At 44.2% G+C, this 24,125-nt stretch overlaps 1 protein-coding gene across 1 annotated transcript; it reads right to left on the reverse strand.

Annotated features, from left to right (window-relative positions):
- Positions 1–14,854: 14,854 nt before the first annotated feature.
- On the reverse strand, positions 14,855–17,554 carry LOC119335658. The gene is made up of 6 exons (XM_037607758.1): positions 17,103–17,554; positions 16,174–16,258; positions 15,962–16,086; positions 15,444–15,539; positions 15,275–15,361; positions 14,855–15,126 (listed from the first exon to the last, which is right to left on the reverse strand). Exons 3-6 carry the CDS (start codon positions 16,051–16,053, stop codon positions 14,982–14,984), a joined length of 420 nt encoding a protein of 139 aa, XP_037463655.1. The 5' UTR covers positions 16,054–16,086; positions 16,174–16,258; positions 17,103–17,554; the 3' UTR covers positions 14,855–14,981.
- Between the last annotated feature and the right edge of the window lie 6,571 nt (positions 17,555–24,125).

Below are 24,125 nucleotides of genomic sequence, written 5' to 3' on the forward strand. Positions count from 1 at the left end.
CTTTGCGCGAGGCGGGGGGGGGGGGATCGGGGGGTTGGGGCTGCTGCTACAAGGCCCGGTTTTTGTCTCAATCGGGTTAGGGTTCCAGAGAGATGTCTTCGAGCGCGGCTCAGGATGCGACGGCCGCAGGCTCATCGGGGACAGATGATGTGGAAAAGATGATGAGGGAATTGGGGCTTCGAGAAGAAGACCTCGACGATGTGATCGTTGATGAGAAGGAGGTGCCGTCGGAAGCTGCCAGATGGATCGCCCTAGCGAGGGTGCACTCCGAGAAGACGTATAGCCAACTGATTTTTCAAGAATATGAGATCAGCGTGGGATCTGGCGCAGGAGGCGAATTTCAAGCCTCTAGAGGATAATCTGTATACCATCCAATTCTCGTGCTTAGGGGATTGGGAGAGAGTCATGCGTGATGGACCTTGGCACTTCAGGGGTGATGCGGTGATCATCAAGCCTTATGATGGGATCACGAAGCCGTCCACAGTTCAGCTAGACACCATAGAGATATGGGCACAAATCCATGATGTACCATAGCTATATGCTTACCTGGTGTCGTCACTTGGCGCTAAGCTTGGAGAGGTGCTGTTCACGGAGCCACAGTGGTAAGATTTTAAGGGTAATTTTTATCGTGTTTGGGTGAGAGTCAATGTCTCCAAAACCTCTCAAGAATGTTGTATCCATGATTCGTGATGGCAAAAGGCAGATTTACAGGGTCAGATATGAAAAGCTCCCGGATTGGTGTGCGGTCTGCGGGATGCTTGGCCACCAATACAAGGAGCATGGCAATGGGATACACCCTCCTTCAGCTTTAGTCTTTAAGGATCTGAGGGCAGGCTGGTTTATGCGTACTGGTTGGGGTCCTGGTGACGGACAAGGCCGGAGAGGAGGCCGAAGGGGTGGTCGATCAGATGGCCAAGGAAGGAGCGCTCAGTACCAACCTTACCATGCCGATAATGGTTCTGAGGAGGATCTAGAGGACGACAATGATGCTGTGATGAAGGAGGCTGAGAATAACAGGAAGAGGGTGTCAGATCTAGTAGTGAGGAAGAGTGTGATGCCGACAGGGAATCATGTAACCACAAGCAATGGACAACAAGCTACGTTGGCACTTCCAGCTCCCGATGTCCCTCCCAGCCCGAGTAGTAAGCAGGAGCCCAAGAGGACAAAGATGCAGAAAGATGATGGCAAGAGCAACGTGGACAAGACTGGAGTACAAGGCAAGGGTGACATAATATTGGCGGGCCTCGAGGGGCGCCGCCGAGGCCAATGAGTACCTTATGTTGGAACTGTCGTGGCGCGGGCAACGCCGCGACAGTTCATGAGCTTCGCAACTTCGCGAGGCAGTTCGCCCCTACCCTACTGTGTATAGTTGAGACACAAATCGAAGGAGCTAGGGTAGAAGCTTTAGCTAGTACTCTTGGTTATGATAAGTCATATGCTGTTGATAGCCGTGGTAGAAGTGGTGGTATTGGACTATTTTGGAATGATTCAATAAAAGTGGAGATTCTTGGCTATTCTGACTATCATTTAGATGTGTCGGTAGAGGAAGACGAACAGGAAATATGGCGGATGACTTGTGTGTACGGTGAGGCTCAGACACACCTTCGACACCAAACATGGCAGGTTTTAAAAAACATTAGTACTTTGAGTACTCTTCCTTGGCTCTGCATAGGCGATTTCAACGAAGTTTTACGTCCGAACGAACATGAGGGGGTTGGACAGCATAGTAACGCTCAAATCCAGGCCTTCCGGGATGCTACGGATGTTCGCATGCTGCTGGACTTAGGCTATAAGGGCAATTTTTGGACTTTTGAAAAAAAGGTGGTCGGGGGTACCTACACACGGTGTCGTCTCGACAGAGCAATGGCGAATGCGGAATGGCTAGCGAGGTTCCCTTTGGCATCAGTATCACACATTACGTGTGCCACATCAGACCACTCTCATATCTTGCTTGACTATGGAAACAGAACAACTGAAAGAGGGGAGAGACCTTTCAATTACGAGCTAATGTGGGAGACACATGAGGGGCTCAAAACGATCTTGTCAGAAGGATGGGCTAGGGAACCACCATGCAGTAGCGTGGAACAGATGCGTGACAAGCTGCGAGCCTTGCAGGCGGGCTGACCAGATGGAGCAAGGACACCTTCGGAAGTGTTAGGAAGGAAATTAAGAGGCTTAAGCAAATGCTGGAGGAGCTCAGGGGCGACCCACTGAGAGCGGCACCTTCTCATGTTGAACTAAAGATCAACGAGCAGCTGATCGAGATGTATCACAGAGAGGAGATCATGTGGAGACAACGGGCAAGGGTCGAGTGGCTTTCGGAGGGAGACAACAATACCAAATTCTTTCACCTTCGCGCGAGCCTCCGCAGGAAGAAAAATATGGTGAAAGCCTTACAAAACTCTCTGGGTGCTGTTATCTCGGATCCGGCCAAACTCCGGGACATGGCAAACATGTACTACCGAAATCTGTATACTACGGAGGGTGTTAGTAACATGGAAGAAGTGCTGGAGCAGGTCCCGCAGAAGGTGACAGAGGAGATGAACGCATCACTTTGTGCTCCATACACAAACGAAGAGGTAAAAAATGCTTTGTTTCACATGTTTCCTACCAAGGTGCCGGGCCCGGATGGCTTTCCCGCACACTTTTATCAACGGCATTGGGATGTATGTGGTGACGAGGTTACCAAGGTCGTCCTAAGCATAGTCCATGGGGAAGAAAGTCCTGAATGCATCAATGACACAGTGTTGGTTCTTATTCCGAAGGTAAAAAATCCTACTGCTTTGTCTCAGTTTCGACCTATTAGTCTTTGCAATGTATTGTACAAAATCGCATCCAAGGTGGTAGCCAATAGGTTGAAGATCATATTACCTGATATTATTTCGGAGGAGCAGTCTGCATTTGTGCCAGGGAGGCAAATTACGGATAACATCATTTGTGCGTATGAATGTTTGCATTTTATGAAGCGGTCCAGGGCGAAGTCAAACAGTTTTTGTGCACTGAAGTTGGATATGATGAAGGCCTATGATAGGCTAGAGTGGACATACTTGAGAGCTATCATGACTAAACTTGGTTTTGCAGAATAGTGGATAAACACAGTCATGGCTATGGTTTCATCGGTCTCTTTTTCAGTTCTTTTCAATGGTGAGAAGCTTGATCCTTTCAAACCTACCAGAGGAATCCGGCAGGGAGACCCAATCTCCCCCTACTTATTCTTGATTGCAGCAGAGGGCCTTTCGTGCCTCCTGAAATCCAGTTCTCAGTCATCACTAGCAGGTATCAAGGTGGCCCCCACGGCTCCAACCATTAACCACCTTCTATTTGCAGATGACAACCTGTTGCTTTTCAACGCGAGTGTAGAGGGAGCAGTTACAGTGTCAAACCTGCTAGAGAAATATTGTGATGCTTCGGGGCAAAGGATAAACCATGATAAATCCTCCAGAACAGAGGTGAAGAATTCTTTACAGGTCCAAGACGAGTCCTTGTCTGAACGGTATCTGGGAATGCCAACTGATGTGGGTCAGTCAAAGAATGGAACTTTTAAATACCTAAGAGATAGAGTATGGGAAAAGATCAAAGGTTGGATGGGGAAGTTGTTGTCCTCGGCGGGCAAAGAAGTTTTGATTAAGGCTGTGGCACAAGCGATACCTGTTTATTCCATGGCATGCGTCCGGTTGCCGCGGGGGCTTTGCGAGAACATCACATCGATCATAAGGCAATTCTGGTGGGGGAGTAAGCAGGGCAGAAGGAAGCCCAGTTGGGTGTCATGGGATGTGATGATGAGACCGAAATATATGGGGGGCCTCAGATTCAGAGACATGGAGATTTTTAACCTAGCACTTCTTGCACGGCAGGCTTGGCGCACAATGGTTTCGGAATCCTCATTAAGCTCCAGGATCCTAAAATCAGTTTACTTTCCAAACTGTTCATTGCTAGACGCAGAGCTGGGGTCTCATCCATCGCAGATTTGGAGGGCCATTTTGGATGGCCGGGACATTTTGGCACAAGGTTTGATCAGGAGGATTGGAGACGGAGAAACCACAGACATTTGGGAACACAACTGGATACCGAGGGAGAGTTTCAAAAGACCTATAACTTCTCTGGTGCAGCATCCTCCTACTAGAGTGGCGCAACTCATCAATGCATCTACTGCGTCTTGGAATGAAGGACTAGTTCGGTCTATTTTCACTCCCTTTGACTCTGAGGAAATCCTAAAGATACCATTGCGTACACGTACAGTTTCAGACTTCTGGGCATGGCACGAGGAACGACGTGGTATTTTCAGTGTTGGCTCGGCATACCGTATGATTTTGAGAACAAAAATCAATCGAGAGGCATGGCTGCATGAAACGGAAGGATCGTCATTTTTTCAGCATGAAAGCAAGAATTGGAGCAGCATCTGGCACATCCAAGTACCTTCAAAGCTCAGGATGTTCGTCTGGAGGTTAGCTAGACAGTCTATGCCCTGCGGTGAGTTGCTTATGCATCGCCATATGTCGACAGAAGATACATGCAATCTCTGCGGGGCGAGAGACACATGGAAGCATGCGTTACTGACATGTCCAATGTCCAGCAGTGTATGGGCGCGGGCCCCTGAACATCTGGTGCAACATCTTGTTGATCGCCAAGAGGAGAGCCCAAAGGACTGGCTATTTGTGCTACATGATATACTAAGTAAGGAAGATTGTGTTGGGCTTGTTGTCACGTTGTGGGCAATTTGGGGGGCGAGAAGGAAAGCAATCCACGAGGCCATATTCCAGTCACCATTATCGATACATGGTTTCGTCACGCGATACCTGGCTGAGCTTCAAGTGTTGAATACAGTATCGTCGAAGCCGGCGGCAGCAAAGGCCGTTAGATCAACTATCTGGCAACCGCCGGTAGCGGACAGTGCAAAAGTAAACGTGGATGCTGCAGTACCCCAACACAGAAGATATGGAGCCGTGGGTGCGATAAGCAGGAGCGCTGATGGATCGTTCCTGGGAGCCTCAGCCCTAGTGTTCAGACATGTTTCAGAACCGGAGACTTTGGAAGCATTGGCCATTCGAGAAGCCCTTGCTTTATCAGATGATTTATACCTGCGGAGGATCCATGTGGCGTCTGACTGCAAAGTGGTGGTTGAGGACATTACGAAGGAGAATGCATCTCGGTATGGAGCAATCATACATGAAATAATAGATCACTCGTCGTTTTTTAATTTTTGTAAGTTTAGCCATGAATTTAGGAGCTCAAATTATGAGGCTCACAATTTAGCGAAGTATGCACTTTCTCTAGGGGTTGGCCGCCATGTTTGGTTAGGCCAGCCTGGAGATCTTCCGTTCGTCCCTGTAAACATTGTGACGGTTTAATAAAAGCTTCGCGAGATTGTCTCAAAAATAACCCTAAAAAAAGCACTATTGTGCTCAAACAAATCTCATCCAGCACGAACAGCCGCCGTACAGGCTCGCGCGGATTCGCGCAGGGGAGCTCCGCCTCTGGGCCAGGCGCGCAGCTGGCGACCATCTCGGCGCCGAGGGGGAAGAAACAAGGGTGTGGCTGAGTCTGGTGCCTTCGCCACTCGCCGCTATCTGCCGATGTGGTTGCCTGCATCTGCATGAGCCACCCGCCGACCGGCCGGCCACCCCGTCATCGCCAGCCATTGTCGCACCAGAGACATCCTCCGACCGCTGTTGTGTCCTGCCGGCACTAAGGCGCCCTTCTTCGGACAAGTTCCATTGTTCCCCTCCAGGCCCTCCTCAACACCCAACAGCAGCCGGCAGCCAAGGTATGTCTCCTCATTGCAAGACACTTCACCTGTCAAACAAACTATGGCCACTTGATTCCTTTTCCCGATTGAACCTGATGCCATTTGTTTTACGGAGAATGTGTATTATTTTCACCTCGGGCGACCAACTGAAATATGTATGAACTGCTAAAATGGTAGCTAAAATAAAGAACTCAATATAATTTCGAGTACTTTTATTTTTGTGTTAACTGAATTCGGGTGTTATCTGATGTTTGTGTTAAATGAATTGATGTGCTAACTCAACTCAACTTGTCAACTAAATCTTTAGAGTTAACTGAATGTTGGTGTTAACTGAATCTTCAGTGTTAACTGAATGTTAGTTTTAACTGAAACTTTAGTTTCAACTGAATTTATGTGCTACCTCAAATTAGTGTTAATTTAATCCATGGTGGCTTTTTTGAGGGGGATTACTTCCGTAATTTGCCAAAATATCTTAGTTTCTTAGGAAACTTGATTGTTTTATGTTTTTCATGCATGTGATGTCTACAATGTTATTCAGCTGCTACGATTACCCAGCTCTAAGCACTCTTTCAGGGTGTACCACCAGAGGATATTCTGCATGTATTCATTGCGATAAGCACCCCCTTTCTTATGGCTTAAGGAGCAAAATTGGGTATATTGGGCACTATCGTTTCCTTCCAATGGGACATCGTTTGCGTAAAAACAATGAATTTGTTGGTCTTCATGGAAGGAATGATGAGCCAGGTAAATTCTCTATCAAAGAGCTACAAGCAGAATTGGAGAAGGTTGGACCTGGCCAGGAAAAGGAAAGCAGGAAAAGGAAGCGTTCTGACTTGAGCAAAAAAAAGCACCATGTGCCAATTTGGAGTCGGAGGGTTTGTTTGTGGGATTTGGAGTATTGGAAAAAAATTGAAGTTGAGACATAATCTTGATGTCATGCACATAGAGAAAAACATATGTGACAACCTTGTTGGGACAATTCTGAATATAGAGGGTAAGACAAAGGACACAATTAAAGCTAGGCTTGATCTCAAAGATTTGAAAATTAAAAAGGGGCTGCAACTGAGGGATGAAGGAAACTCATATGTGATGCTTCCAGCTCGATATACCTTGTCCAAAGAACGAGTGATTTCCTTTTGTCAGTTTTTACGAGAGTTAAAGTTTCCAGATGGGTTTGCTTCGAACATCGCAAGATGTATAAGTGCTGATGGAACCAAGGTACAAGGTCTAAAAACACATGATTGTCACATTCTTTTGCAAAGAATCTTACCTGCTGACATGAGAGGATTTTTGGACACTGATATATATGAGGCAATAGCTGAGTTAGGCAAGTTCTTCAGGAAATTGTGCTGCAAAACTCTTAACAAGGATGTGTTGGCTGAAATGAAGAAAGATATCCCTGCAATATTGTGCAAGCTTGAGAAAATTTCCCCCCTGCTCTCTTTGATGTGATGGTGCACCTTGCTGTACATTTACCCGAAAAGGCGTTGCTCCGAGGTCCCGTGCAATATGGGTGGATGTACCCAATTGAAAGGCGGCTGTATACTTTGAAGCGCTATGTGAGGAATAGGGCACGACCAGAAGGGTCAATTGCTGAGGCATATGTTGCTGATGAATGCCTGACATTTTGTTCCAAGTACATCAATGATGTTGAAACAAGATTTAATCGGGAGCCAAGAAATATTGGTTTTTCAGATGAAGAAGCCTATGATGTTGATGTTTTCGGGCATGGAGTTAATTTTACTTCAGCGTATTAATATGTATATGTTGAAAATGAATTTGATCAAATGGTGTGGTATGTGTTGAACAACTGTAGTCAAGCTGAGAAGTATATAGAGTACTAGATCATTGATGGCGCGCGTTGCTGCGCCCGTCTATTTCTACAATGAAATGGTAGGTATTTGATAAATAAATGACCACATGAAATATATTGAATTTACCTAAACATAACCATACATCAGTTGTTGCGCCTATCTATTTCCACAATGAAATGATAGGTATTTTGATAAATAAATAACCACACGTCATATACTGAATTTACACATAAACATACATTAGTCGGTAATCCAAGAAAATCTCATATATATACTCCGTAAAGGCAAGGTCACGTATATAAATTGGCTTCGCATAACAACATACAGAATAATTTAGATAGTAAATACAACTAATCAGTACAGATAATAGGCAATAAGAAATACTCCCTCCGTTTATCAATATTAGTCCTTTTTAGAGATTCCAATATGGACTACATATGGAGCAAAATGTGTGAACCTACGCTTTAAACTATGTCTATATACATTTGTATGTAGTTTATATTGAAATTTCTTTAAAAACTTATATTTAGAAACGGAGGGAGTAGATTGTATACATCATGCGTAAATGGGATCTTCACGTGCCTCTACCAAAAGGCCACCATTTCCGAAACAAAGAAGATTTATGTCTGCCTAATGCAGCTGGCTTTTTCTTGTGGAGGGCATCACATTCATAGGACATGCATCCTAACAAGAATTAAATTAGTTGCAATATCAAATAATGATATATACTAAATACTACAATACGAGCAGTAGCAGGGATATGCGGTAATCATACTTTTCTTTTTTGTTTGGTGTTTTGTTAAAGATCAATCAGACTGAAAGCTATATGTAATAAAGTGGCAGACCAGCAATTCCATTTTATACATGAAAATGCTTCCACAACAAACCAACATGGAAAATGGTGTCACTACACTTGTACAAAATAACTAAGGTCCAACTTGAAATGTCAACCAATCAGCAACCACTTGTGTCGCTTGCAGAAAAGATAACTATCCGGTCAGGACAACATAACTGATATAGCAAAGTAACATCATGTATAAAATGGAAGACAAAGAGTTCTACACCAAAAGTGATAACTGAAATAAAAGAGAAGATATGCGTAAGATGTCAGTATACCTAGCGTGTATCCAGTGCGTCGTAGTTGAGCTGCTCAAGCTAGATATCATTACTTAGCTATGCATTAGTACTGAAATAAATTTCAAAGAAGATTCAATCAAATTTTATTGCACCAGCACATATAAATACATAAAAGACGAACTTGAATTCTCTTTGAAAACATAACATCCGTTCAATCGGCAACAACCATGTTTTCTGCAACACTATTGGAAAATTTGAACAATAACAATACCCATGATTGACATGCTCGCTTCTTGTGTTGTTGTTTTTCATCTGACACAGAGCTATTGCAAGTTCGAACTATCTCTACCACTGTTGTGAAACCTTATTCAACAACCAAAAAGAAATGTCCTAAATTTAAGCCCAGCTAGAGCGATTAGGTTTTTTTTATCTCTAGGAAATATATACAAAGGGCTAGACGTTTTAAAGAAAGACAGTTACACGAATCTGTAGCAAACATTGCTTTTTGCTTAATCTTTTTGTCATACCTCGGAACTGTTATAAGCAAAATGAGTATTTATGAGGTCCAGGGAAATAAAATGGAACCGGTGTTTATGTTCTTGAGGCCAGCTTATAAGGTTCAATCATATCCGCTCCACGGTTGCCGTGCCATGACATGGTGAAAATAGATACTGAGTTTGTACGCAGGTACTCATGAATTAGAGAGCAAAAACAATCGTACCTAATTTATAATCTTCATGTAGTACTACTGCAACTCATAACTGAAAAAGGATCACATGATTTAGATAAAGATAACCTACACGATGTGTAAAAGTAAATTTCCTCCATAAATATTTTCATTACCTCATATATCACAATGTTTTGACCTGCAACTGCATCTATCAGTTCAGGAGAAAATTCACAGATTCAATGAAATATTGTCTGGGGTTGAGTGGAAGACTTAAGAGAAACAAAGCTTGCAAATTTGTAGGAATGGATTGTCTAGTTACCTTGTAGAAGGAGATTTCACATCAACATCAGAGGAGGAGAGGATGTACTGCATAACCAGAAGAGGATTTTCAGCTACAGATAAGCATTGCCGAAGATTTTTTTCTAAGATATTGTGACTGTGCAACGCAACAATCAGAAATGAAATCGGCAGTATTGTACCTTCCATGGAGTTAACCGGTTTCCTATCGTGGCCTTCTACCTACAATCCCAAACACAGACATGTCAACATTCTGCTATTGTTACTCTCTCAACAGGTACACATTATTTGACAGGTTACAATGTATCCTCCACTTATAGATTTCAATCCAAGATATCATTGCTCTGGACAGCTATGGTATCCTCGAGCTGCAGTATCCTGGACATGATGGTCATCACGCGCTCCCGAACCTCCAGTGTGCTGCACGAACCTGCCAACAATAAGCACCACCAAAATGAGCCGACACCGCCGTCCCCATGGGCAACCGGCAAACGGACACAAGACGGCCGGCAAATAGACGGCGAACCTCGCGACGGTGTCCTTGGTGAATCATGGTGCGCCGGCCTCCAGATCCGACTGGAGCAGGATGGTGTAGCTTCCATTGGCGATCTGCTCTTGAGTTGCCTTGAGGTCTCAGTGTGCTGGAGGCGATCTTCTCCTTCCTCACATTGGTTATCACAACCAAATCACAAAATATTAATGAATATGCAAAATAAATAAGAGAAATGCATAGATGTTTAGTAAACCTGGTTAGATAATTGGTTTTTGAATTTGTATGGGTGAGGTTTCCCCTCAAAGTTAAATGCACAAGATACTTAGCATCAATTCCTATGACAAAACGGAATCGCCTACCAAGTTCCTTTCTCTATTATAAACTAAACAAAAATGTTTATTCTTTTTTGTTCTGCTCAATCCAGTAAAAGTCTAAAAGAGAAAGAATTCAATTAAAAACGTATCACCAACATACAATGTGCACTTCGAAAAGCAATTAAACCATACATAAAATAAATAAGAGAATTCTGAATTTATCCCTATTTGGAATACCTAGGACAAGTAGAAAAAATATGTATACTATGGAACTTACATATTAAATCCAGTGTATCTACCATAACCATAGCCATGTCTTGGGTGATTCTCGCATGGGGAAAGGCCTCCATCTCTAGCCTAGGCATATTGCGAATGGGGAAAGGCTGGTTGTACCTGTAGGCTGTAGGCAAGGCATGGATGTGCGGAAGCCATCTAGGACGACAATCGCACCGCACATGTGGACGCTGAATCTGGTGGCACCGCCGGCGGACGATATGGCTAGATATGAATATGATAGACGATGCCACACGAGGTTGAGGTCGCGGGAGAATCTGGTGGCGCCGCCGGTGGACAATATGGTTGGATATGCTGGACGCTGCCACTGGAGATTGAGGTCGGGGACGGCTCTGCCGCTCGAGGTCAACGTTAGTGAAGCGCGACGACCTGCTTGATGGGGAGGAACAGAAAGGAATTGAGGTCGAGGCCGGAGGCCTGGGTCGGTGACAGCGGCGGGAATCGAGATGGGCCCGCAGGCACCATCCAGTCGCGATGGATGCGGTCTGGATCCATAAGCGCGGCGACAAGCCGCCGGATCCGGCGCCAACTCCTTCACCCGCCGGCGGTCAAGCGCGTGCGGGCGCAAGCCCTGCAGGCGGACAGAAGAGAAGAGGTCGGGGAGAGGAGTTTTTTTTGAGGTGGGGAGAGGAGGAGTCGAGGCAGAGAGAGATTGGCATCACGAGTCGAGGCGGAGATATGGGCCGTAAAACCAAATATCAGCCCAGTTAACCACAGTGGGCCAAAAAAGCTACGGGAATAGCTGCCCTTTAGGACGGCCAGCCCACCTCGCGAAAAGAATCATGTTGAAGGAAGATCTAACGGCCAGGGACGTTTAGCACATGAAATCGAACGGCTAGAAATGCTAATGGGCTGAGAGGGCTGGGAGGGTGCTCGGTTTTAATATATCTAAATGTTCTCACTTCTGAATTTGTGTATGTTACCTTTGTGTTGTAAATATGTGATCTATTGATTGATTTTATTTTATCTACAGAATGTTCAGCGGTGAGCTAGAGAGAGAAGGACTGCCAAACATTGAAAGAAGGATTCGGAAAGGATTCCAGACATGGTTCAGGAACTATGTTAGTTTTCATTCACATGTAAATAGAATTTTTGCTTGTGAGATTTTCACAACAGATTCTAATGTACATGTTTGTGTGCGTTGTTGCAGATAATGAGGTTGCGGAATGAGGATGACAAAGAGGTTGACGAGGATCTCTTTGCCTTGGCATGTGGTCCTGATTCGAGAGTCAGGAAATACTCATCATGCATAATGAATGGCATTCGGTTTAGTACTGTTAACCGTGATAACAGTAGGAGAACACAAAACAGTGGAGTCGTGTCTGAAGGTAGGCATGACAGGAAGGTCATTGACTTTTATGGAACCCTGAAAGAGATCATTCAGTTAGACTATAACTTGGATGACAGGTCAGTTGTTATGTTTAAATGTGACTGGTTTAAGCTTGATGGTAAGAAGACTGAACTTCAAAATGATGGTTTTTTTACAAGCATCAATGTGGGAAGTTTATGGTACAAGGATGATTCTTTGATTCTGGCTACTCGGGCTAAAAAGGTCTTCTATTTGCCAGACACAAAGTTAGGGAAAAATTGGCAAGTTGTCCAAACATTCGACCATAGGCATTTGTTCAATATTAGTGAAACTTAGGGTGCACCTTTTGCTGCCCTGCATATCAAGAGGAGGAATGTTGTGATGAGGATGTCAGGCGAAAATCAGTTTCTGACCATACATATGAGAAGCCTTTACATAGAGAGGATGAGCAAGGTGTTATTTTTGAAGCTGATGTAGTTGCCCGCTTGATGAAAGACAAAAACATAGAAGTATATGGAAATGAGGGTGAAGATGAAGAAGATGACACAGTTATGGAGTACTGCAGCGAAAATGAAGGAGGTGCCGCAATGGATGTTGACAGTGATGACGACTAGATGTTTTAATTTAGAAGGTACCACCTTCATTCTTGTTCTACTGTACTATCTTCATCATTTATTTCTGGGTTAAATCAACAAGCACAAGGGCATCTAAATATTGATCTTGTATCAGACTTCAGGAAAAGTGACTTCAATATGATCTTCATTCTTGTTCTATTGTACTATCTTCATCATTTATTTCTGGAATATATGACTTCAGTATGACTGGTATGGCGCTGCTAGAAGGACGACGCGAGAAGGCTGGCCGAGGGCCTTTTTTGCCCACGGCCGGGCAAGAGGGAAGGGATTTTCCTTCTTAATTCTTGCTTGATTAGATTGATACATCTCCTCTCTTTATATAGAGAGGTTTACTTGACTCCCAAACAAGGCTTACTTGACCCCTAAGCAAGCGACCCTTATCTCTAATTAACCACACATCTCCCGCACACGCCGACGCGCTAGGAAGCCGCGTGCAGCAGCCTGCAGCCTCACCCCCGCCGACACGTGGCGGGTAGCAATCCAAGACGGAAGCGGTGACGGCGATGGCGTGGACTTGATCTGCTGGATGTGGACGCCCTGGGATGGCGGCGACACTGATGGGAACGAGGTCGTCGCACTCCCGTTGTAGGGCATCCCATACTGGGCGGTGGAGCTCACCGGCGGTGGCTGCTGCAGCTGCAGCGGCTGCTGCGGCGGAGCGCCGGTCGCGGCGGAGGCCGCTAGGAGCGGCGGCTGCCACTGCAGCCAGGGTTGGGCGGTGGTGGCGATGGATGGCAGCTGCAGCGGCGCGACGGAGGCCGCTAGGAGCGGCGGCTGCCACTGCAGCCAGGGTTGGGCGGTGGTGGCGATGGATGGCAGCTGCAGCGGCGCGGCGAAGGCCGCCTGGCGGTGGCTGCCACGGCAGCCACGGCGACGTGGGGGCGGCGATGGGCGGCGCAGCCGGGTGCGGTCCGTGGACCCGGCCAAGAACAGGCGGATCTCCTGGACCGCCTGGGTTAGGTCCCGCAGCACCCCGAACACCTCCTCTCAGGTGAGGACAGCGGGGGCGGGCGCGACGGAGGATCCCGGCGCGGGCAGGAGTGGGGCGACGGTCGTGGTGGTCGCCGGAGGCGACAAGGTGACCGGCAGCGGAAGAGACGGGCTTGGCGGCGGTGAAGACATGATCGAACCGAAGCTAGCTGATACCAAATTGGTATGGCGCTGCTAGAAGGACGACGCGAGAAGGCTGGCCGAGGGCCTTTTTTGCCCACGGCCGGGCAAGAGGGAAGGGATTTTCCTTCTTAATTCTTGCTTGATTAGATTGATACATCTCCTCTCTTTATATAGAGAGGTTTACTTGACTCCCAAGCAAGGCTTACTTGACCCCTAAGCAAGCGACCCTTATCTCTAATTAACCCTAAGACTAACGGGCTATACCGCCAGCCCAGGCCCATTACGTACTCTAACACTGACCTCCATTCTTGTTCTAGTGTACTGTCCGCATCGTTTGTTTCTGGAATATATCAACAAGCACAAGCATGACATCTACATATTAATTTTGTGTGGTAATTCAGGAAAAGTGACTTTAGTATGACCATTTTGCAGAAAAAGCTTGCCATCTGCATATTGATTTTGCTGGAGAATGAAGTTAGAAAAAGCATGTCATTTGCTTATTGATTTTGCTTGAGGAAAAGTGACCTCAAGAATTGTTGTGGCTTGCTTGAAATGGTTGTTCTGTAGTGTCAGAATGACCTTTTCAGATAAGCAAAGTGTTATCCTGGGATGGTTTGATTTTACTATGTCAACTTCAGTTCAGCAAAAATACAAATGATGTTGTATGTGCAAGTTAGGCTTTCATCCTGTGATGTTGAATGTGCAAGTTAGGCTTTCATCCTGTGATATTGTATGTGCAAATTTGGATGTGCTATGCATATGGTTCAGTGAATCAAAACTAGCTTTTGCATGACTAAACCTGGGAATAGTTTGACACCCAAACTAAACCCAGCCCAAACCGTAGGACTACACCTCTAGCAACCAAACCAAACCAAAATAATTAAGCTAGCATCCAAACCAAACAGCATGCATTTTCCACCCAGACCAATCCAAACTACATGCATTTTCCACCCAGAGCAATCCAAACTATTTGCCATTTATGAATTTAACTCATGGTTTCAACCCATGGACAACGGATAAGCAAGTTGAAGAGTAACAACCCAGTTTTACTAGGAAAATGATAGCTCACTGGCTAGCTAAGTAGCCGTTGGATGATACAGAATGGGGTCTTGAATTATTACACAGAATGGATGTTACAGAATGGAACTTTACATAGTTGCTAGATCTTACACAATACAGAATGAATTTTACATAGTTGCTGGATGTTACAGAATGAATTTTACATAGTTCTAGAATTAACACAGTTGTGGAGATCATCTGGTTTCAGAGATGGGAGTAGTTCTTTGCTTAGTCCTGGAGATGATATTGGACTTGCTCTCCCTTTTCTGCAGTGGTTTCTCCTCTGCCGGTTTTCTTTTTGGTACCTGTGTATCAGCAGGTACAACAGAATGCTATTCAAGCTGTCACTGTGATCAACAATGTACATAGCAATGGCCGCTTTTTAACACGACCATGTCTATGTCTCACAAGTAGAACATAGAGTTCTTCAATTCAAAAAATCTGCAGGCTTACAAGAATATTATAATGCTTTTGCAGCAATATCGCTCTGTTTTTTTACAGCCATGGTAGCATTTTGCACAGATAGACAACATCTCTACGCTGAAACAATTAATGACATCAATTCCTCTGCGCAAAATCAGTTAAATCCGGCAACAAGGAAAGTACTTTATTTATTTACTACCCCATTACTGTTAATCTGCTTCTCCACCAGAGCAGACCATCCAGATAAAACCGTTCCGTCATGCTCTTTCTCCTCGAGTCCTCGTCAAACTCTTCCCTGCATGGATCATAGAAGAAATGAAGCTCTAGGCATTGACAATAGTGCTGAAGTGAAAAAGTGGATATGACAGAAATACAGTGTTCAGGTTTCGTTTGCCTCTACAACAGAGCAATATATCCATGTATTTGAAGTATGATATTAACCATGGAATGTGTGGAAAAAATACACGATAGCTTCAGTATCATGCTACTACTCTGGGACAGTGGGAAATCATCTGCTAACTTTATTTAATTAGCAAAATTGTATAAAGACATTTTATGTATATTCTAAGCTAGTAAGTAACTAAAAATCATCTATGACCACCTAGTCTTTATTGCGCAAGTCATCGTAACTAATATTCTATAAAGGCTGTTGGAAGGCAAGGGGAACCCGAAAAATTTACATACGATGCAAACATTATGAGTCTACAAGGATAGTACCTTCTCAAGGCATCGAGCCAATCATTACCAACAGTAGGTTCATTCCAAGTTTGCTTTTTTATAATCTTGTCGAGAACCTCCCTAAGCTTCATGGCCTTGGTGTTAACATCTAGCAGAAGAGGGGTCTGGTGCATTCAGTTTTAGTTTCATGTCAGATACAAAAGAGAGGAATAACATATAAGAATGAGATATCTTAAGACAATGCAAAATACCTTAGAGCAGACATAGCATTATTTATTAGGTTCTACAGGCATTAGGAGCACCTTCATTGTAGGATGTTCAAGACAATATGTCATTCTGTAACATGTGAAAAAATGAAGTTACATTGCTTTACTGTATTGCCGGTGAGGAAGGCACAGAAACGCATGAATAACATGTGATACCATGTAAAAAAAAGGATGCCAAAAAAGTGGCAACAGCAGCATTCTTTTCAAATTACCATATCCGGAAAACAGTACACTGAACAATAAACTTTGGGAAGCATTCAGTAAAGTGAAGGTTACAGAAGTCATCTTGATTCAAGGTGCAACAAGTACATACTAAAAACCAAGTGACATGAGATGTTCTGAAGACATTCTAAATGAAAAAGGTGCATGTAAAATAGAAAAATGATTGCACATGCTAAACTGATCCTGAATCAGCATCCTCTGTTACCAGTAGTTCCATTCCTGGTACTATATGAATACTAATTAGATGTTTAGACTAGATCAAAACATTCCACTGTTCCACCATAACAGAGGTCGACATTTTTATTTTGGAGAACTTCACTGCTGATCTTGCATCTAATACAAGGGCATATTTTCATGGTAGGCTATCTGACTCCAGATGTTCACACCACTCACCGCACTGACGAACCACAAACAAATATGACAACAGTAATAAGGAAGTACAGTTTAACTAGTTGAAGAAACAAGGTATCCAATTCAGATCCACATGTCTAACTGATATAAACCTAAAATAACGAGAGCTTGGCTGATATAAACCTAAAATAACGAGAGCTTGGGTGAATGAGTACCACATCTAACAAACAGTGGCATCAAACAACAATGATGGCATCTAACAACTAAAATCATCATCAAACAGTGGCAATGTGGCATCTAGAAGAAAAAACTGTGTCATCAAGCCAATTTCTGAAGACCACCTCGCAGGACGCCGGGCAACCTGCAGCCTCGCGCCCTAGCTGGGGTCGACGCCTCGCGCCCCCACCGGACAGGGCAGCAGCCGGAGTGAAGACTGGAAAGGGGGAGCCAGGGGGCGCTGCCGGACGGAGTTGACGGGCGACGGCAGGGGATGGCGGCGAGCGGCGCCGACGGGCGACGGCAGGAGGTGACGGCGGGCGGCGCCGACGGGCGACGGCAGACGGTGGCGGCGGGCGGCGCCAACGGGAGACGGCAGGGCATTGGCTAGGGTTCATCAAGTCGGGGGAAGAAGGCCAGGGGCGTTGTGGCTGGTTCGTGCAGTGAGGGTTCCGCGGTTGCAGGCCGAGGCGCTGATCTAGGGTGGGAGGGAGAGGGCGCGAGGAGATCGGCTTGAGAAGGGGGGAAATTTGGACTCCGGCGGCGCTCGTTTTGGGATAGCGGGGGAGGAGGAGACTAGCACGGGCGGCCACGTCTTTTCCCATCTCACTGTGCAGTGGGTCCACGTTAAAATACGCGGTAGGCCATCGAAATATTGAGCGCGGTCGGCCGAAAAATACGCGGGCGAAAGCACAAGTGCTCCCTAGGTGGTTTTGGTAATTAATGTCAACATATCTCTTGTTGGACTAACACTTTTACCTAGTATGTTTCAGACAAGTTCAACAATGAAGTGACATGGACTAAAGGATGTGGAACCCCTTCAAGATGCTAAGGACAAAGGTTTGGATCAAGCTCCAAGATCAAGACTCTACATGTTTTCATTTTAGTGATCCAAGATCACATTGAGTCTATAGGAAAAGTCAATACTATCAAGAGGGGATGAGGTGTTGCTTAATCGCTTGCTTGCTCAAAGTGCTTAGTGATATGCTCCAAAGCCCTCAACTACCTTCTCACATCCACAAATGTCCTAAAACCAAAGCCTAACTCGGGCCCACCGATTCTTTCTATCCGGTGCCACCGAGTTCAGATATCTTAGCCACTGCCACAAACCCTAGGCAAATCGGTCTCACCGATAGGGATCTCGGTCTCACCGAGATGGGATTCTAATCTCTCTGTATATGTCCATTACCAACACCGATTTTGAGCAATCGGTACTACCGAGATTACAATGCAAACTCTCTGGTTAGCTCATTACCAAAATCGGTCCCACCGAGTTTGTATAATCGGTCTCACCGAGTTTGCTTGACCAACTCTCTGGTTAGCTTATTACCAAAACCGGTCTCACCGAGATTGTGTAATCGATCCCATCGAGATTACGTTATGCCCTAAACCTAACCATATCGGTCTTACCGAGCTGCATGTCGGTCCCACAGAAAATCCTAACAGTCACTAGGTTTACTAAATCGGTTCATCCGACTTTGTTGATTCGGTCCCACCGAGATTGGTAAATTGTGTGTAACGGTTAGATTTTGTGTGGAGGCTATATATACCCCTCCACCTCCTTTTCATTCGTGGAGAGAGCCATCAGAACAAGCCTACACTTCCAGCATCCTATTTCTGAGAGAGAACTACCTACTCATGTGTTGAGGCCAATATATTCCATTCCTACCATATGAATCTTGATCTCTAGCCTTACCCAAGTTGCTTTCCACTCAAATCTTCTTTCCACCAAATTCAAATCCTGTGAGAGAGAGTTGAGTATTGGGGAGACTATCATTTGAAGCACAAGAGCAAGGAGTTCATCATCAACGCACCATTTGTTACTTCTTGGAGAGTGGTGTCTCCTAGGTTGGCTAGGTGTCACTTGGGAGCCTCCGACAAGATTGTGGAGTTAAACCAAGGAGTTTGTAAGGGCAAGGAGATCGCCTACTTCGTGAGGATCTACCGCTAGTGAGGCAAGTCCTTCGTGGGCGACGGCCATGGTGGGATAGACAAGGTTGCTTCTTCGTGGCCCCTTTTTGGGTGGAGCCCTCCGTGGACTGGCGCAGCCATTACCCTTCGTGGGTTGAAGTCTCCATCAACATGGATGTACGATAACACCACCTATCAGAACCACGACAAAAACATCCGTGTCTCCAATTGCGTTTGAATCCTTCAATCCCTTCCCTTTACATTCTTGCAAGCTGCATGCTTTACTTTCCGCTGCTCATATACTCTTTGCATGCTTGCTTGTTATGTATTGTGAGTGTTAAACTTGTGCCTGAACTCCACTCCAAATTAAGGAAATTAAAACCTGCTACTATGGGTACCTAGTGTCTAATCACCCCCCTCTAGACACCTCTTCTCGACCCCTTTCAATTCGTATCAGAGCTTTGGTCTCCATTGCTTTGGTTTAAACACCATTGGAGGAAGATGGATGAGTCTACTATTGGGAGTCTTAGACATAGAGTGCCTATACTTGATGGGGAGTATTTTCATGAGTGGAAAAATGAGATGCTTGTGATTTTCAATCAATATCACTTGAACAAGTACATTGCTAGTCCTTGTGCACCTCATGTTGATCCTATGCATCCTACCCTTGATGAGTCAATTAATATGATTAGGAATCTTAGAACTGTTAATCTTATCACTAGAGGCTTGCCTAGAAACTTGATTGGAAACTTGCCTACTCTTGAGTGTGCCTACACTATATGGAAATTTCTTGAGGAACACTTTCCAAATTATTCCTTGAAAAATCTAGATGAAATTCTCCATAAGTCTATTGCCTTGAGTAAGATGAATACTAGTGATCCTATGTTTGGTGATCGTCTATTTGAGCTTACAAACCTTATGCGTGCCAAAGGAGAAGTTGGAATCATTAGCGATATTGTTTCCGAAGCTATTAAAATTCATATGCAAGATCATTGTCAAACTCACTCTAACGAATTACCCTCTCTAGGATTTGATCCACCACATGACGATGTTGAACATGGATACTATGATGAGGATGATGATAGTGACTTCGATCTTGATGATGCAATGAGACATTTTGGTCTTATGGCAAATCTTCGGGGATATATGGCAGGAGGAAAGGAATGGGTTCTTGACAGTGGATGTACCGATCACATGACCGGAGATAAAGACATGTTTCGTGAGCTTGCTGAAAACGATGGTCCTCGAAAGTATGTCACTTTCAGCGACAACTCAAAGGGTAAGGTGGTTGGCCTCGGTAAGGTGGCCATATCACATGATAGCTCCATACAAAATGTCATGCTCGTTGAATCTCTTGGCTACAACTTACTTTCAGTATCTAGACTTGCTGATTTCGGTTTCAATGTTCTATTCACTGAAGTAGATTGCCAAGTGTTTCGTAGAGATAATCATAAAATGGTCTTTACCGGTATACGTAGAGGTGATCTTTACATTGTTGACTTCACTAGAAAGGATCAACATAAAACTTGCTTTATTGCTAAATCTTCCAAAGGTTGGTTATGGCATAGACGATTAGGTCATGTTGGTATGCGAAACCTTGACAAGCTTATTAAAGAAAATCATATCCTTGGTGTTAACGATGTCATATTTGATAAGGATAGACTTTGCAGCGCTTGTCAAGCAGGTAAACAGGTTGGAGGAAGGCATCCCGTGAAGAACATCATGACCACAAGGAGGCCACTCGAGCTACTTCACATGGATCTTTTTGGTCCCAACGCTTACAAGAGTCTCGGTGGAAATTCTTTTGGTCTAGTTATAGTTGATGATTTTTCAAGATTTACGTGGGTGTTCTTTCTCGATGATAAATCGTAGGTCCAAAAGATCTTCAAAAACTTCGCTAGGAAGGCCCAAAATCAATTTGAAGTGAAGATCAAGAAGGTTCACAGCGACAACGGAACGGAGTTCAAGAATGCAAATGTGGACACCTTTCTTGACGAAGAAGGGATTTCACACGAGTTCTCGGCTATGTACACACCTCAACAAAATGGAGTTGTTGAGAGTAAGAACCGGACGCTCATCGAAATGGCAAGAACGATGCTTGATGAGTACAAGACGCCAAAGCACTTTTGGGCGGAAGCGGTTGAGACAGCTTGTCATGCAACAAATCGCTTGTATCTTCACAAGCTACTCGACAAGATGGCATACGATCTCCTCACCAGTAACAAACCCCAAGTTGGATACTTTCGAGTATTCGGCTCAAAGTGCTACATTCTTGATAAGCATCGTCGTTCTAAATTTGCTCCTAAGTCTCATGAAGGTTTCCTACTTGGTTATGGCTCAAATTCTCACACATACCGTGTCTACAACAATTTCACCCAAAAGGTTGAAGAAACGGTAGATGTGAAGTTTGATGAATCTAACGGCTCGCAAGTAGAGCAATTGCCAATTGATGTAGGAGACAAAGATCCCTCGGAAGCAATCCAAGACTTGTCTATTGGCAAGATTTGCCCAACGGAGGTGAAGGAGAGTACCTCGTCCGTCCAAGTGGAAGCTTCTACCTCACAACAAGGTGAACCAAGAGTTGATACGGAAGCATCCACAAGTGGTACACACCAAGATGAAGAAAACGAGGAAGTGCATCAAGATGAACGTCAACAACCTCCTTCTCCACCACGACAAGAGAACGCCAACGCCAACAATGAAGAAGGCCAAGAAGAAGAACAAGATGAAGAAGATGTTCAACCAAGACCCAAGCAAAAGCTTTCATGAGTTCGAGCAAGAATTGCTAAAGACCATCCCGTAGAGCAAATCTACAACGATATCAGAACCGGGAGAATCACTCGCTCTAAAACTCGTTTAGCTAACTTTTGTGAAAACTATTCATTCATCTCTAGCATTGAACCTATGAAGGTTGAAGAAGCATTGGAAGATCCGGATTGGAAAAATGCCATGCATGAAGAGCTACACAACTTTGAGAGGAATCAAGTTTGGACATTGGTTGAGAAGCCCGACGACAACCACAACATCATCGGTACTAAATGGGTGTTTCGCAACAAGCAAGATGAATATGGACAAGTAGCTCGCAACAAAGCACGTCTCGTCGCCCAAGGCTACACACAAGTCGAAGGTACAGACTATGGTGAGACTTATGCTCCCGTTGCTAGACTTGAGTCCATTCCCATCTTACTTGCCTATGCTAATCACCATGATATCACCTTGTACCAAATGGACATTAAAAGTGCTTTTCTAAATGGTGAAATAGAGGAGGAAGTTTATGTTAAGCAACCTCCCGGCTTTGTCAATCCTAAGAAACCAAATCATGTTTACAAACTTCACAAAGCACTTTATGGTCTTAAACAAGCTCCTAGAGCGTGGTATAAATGCTTGACCAAGTTCCTTATTGAAAAAGGCTTTGAAATTGGAAAAATAGATTCTACTCTTTTTACTAGAAGGGTCAATGGAGAACTATTTGTGTGCCAAATCTATGTTGATGATATTATATTTGGTTCTACTAACCCTCATTTTAGTGAAAAGTTTGGGAAGCTAATGTTGGAGAAGTTTGATATGTCTATGATGAGTGAACTCAAATTCTTTCTTGGTTTGCAAATCAAGCAAACTAAGGAAGGTACCTTTGTCTCTCAAACGAAGTACACCAAGGACTTATTCAAGAAGTTCAATATGCAAGAATGCAAAGGTATGACTACACCCATGCCTACTAGTGAACATCTTGACTTGACCAAAGATGGTAAACCGGTTGATCAAAAGGTTTATCGATCTATGATTGGTTCATTGTTATATTTGTGTGCTTCATGTCCCGATATCATGCTAAGTGTGTGCATGTGTGCACAATATCAAGCTGCTCCTAAAGAATGTCACCTTAAGGCCATGAAAAGGATAGTGAGATACTTAATCCATACACTAAATTTTGGCATTTGGTATCCTAAGAGGGCCTCTTTCGATCTTGTTGGCTACTCCGACTCGGACTATGCCGGAGACAAGGTTGATAGAAAGTCCACTTCGGGTACTTGTCAATTTCTTGGTTGATCTCTTGTGACTTGGTCCTCCAAGAAACAAAACTCGGTATCCTTATCCACCGCCGAAACGGAATACATTACCGCTGGATCATGTTGTGCTCAATTACTTTGGATGACCCAAACTCTTAAAGATTATGGGATATATGTGAAAAATGTTCCATTACTTTCTGACAATGAAAGTGCTATCAAGATTGCTCATAATCCCGTGCAACATTCTCGAACTAAGCATATTGAAGTTCGTCATCATTTCATTCGAGATCATGTTGCTAAGGGTGACATTAAACTTAAGCATGTTCGCACCGAAAAGCAATTAGCGGATATATTCACTAAACCACTTGATGAGAAAGTGTTTTGCAGGTTAAGAGGAGAATTGAACATCATTGATGCTTCAAACTTGGAGTAGAAACTCCATTGGATACATGCAAGGCATGAGCTTATGACTAATCCTTGATATTTCTCTTATGATGATAATATTATGTCTTGGATATATTTGCACCTTGCATGTTATCTAACTCATGTAGGTACTTGGATGAATTGAATTCCATGAGATTGTAACCTACTCATATCTTGAGCAATCTCTACATCACCAAGTCTCTACACAATGGTGGTTGAAGAACAAGGAAGCACGGAACCATTCAAACATATCCTTTGACAAATTCTATGTTAGTTTCATGATTGTCATTTTGGATACACAAGTGCTCTTCCTTGCAAAAACTAACCCATGTAGGTAGATGAACTCAAATTCCGAGTGGTGCTCCTAACTCTTGATGAGCTACATCAACCTTAAGCAACCCACACAAGTTCAACTACATGATCAACACCACCACCCAAGGTATGTCATTCCGTCTTAGAGAAGCTTTACTCCAAGTCATGAGTCAAAGCAACTCGACAAGATGTGAATACATCAAGATGCTTAAACGATAAATGGTAATCCCATTTTGATCTTAAACGATGAGTATGACCTGTGATCAAGTGATCTCACTTGACTTCTAAGTCAATATACTCTAACATAGGTGACTTTGTCGCTGACAAACTCTAGATGAAGTTCTCATGTGTTCTTTTCTGTGCTTTTGCATTTGTCTCATGCATGTTTGTTTCCCCTTTCAAAAAAAACTTCATCTAGATTTCTTTCTTTTCTTTTTGTTCTGCATTCCCTGCATCCAGTTCATTGCATATCCTTCAGTTAATTCCTTGCAAATCCTT

This window comes from Triticum dicoccoides, chromosome 7B (assembly GCF_002162155.2).
Source record: "Triticum dicoccoides isolate Atlit2015 ecotype Zavitan chromosome 7B, WEW_v2.0, whole genome shotgun sequence".
Classification (NCBI taxonomy): Eukaryota; Viridiplantae; Streptophyta; class Magnoliopsida; order Poales; family Poaceae; genus Triticum; species Triticum dicoccoides.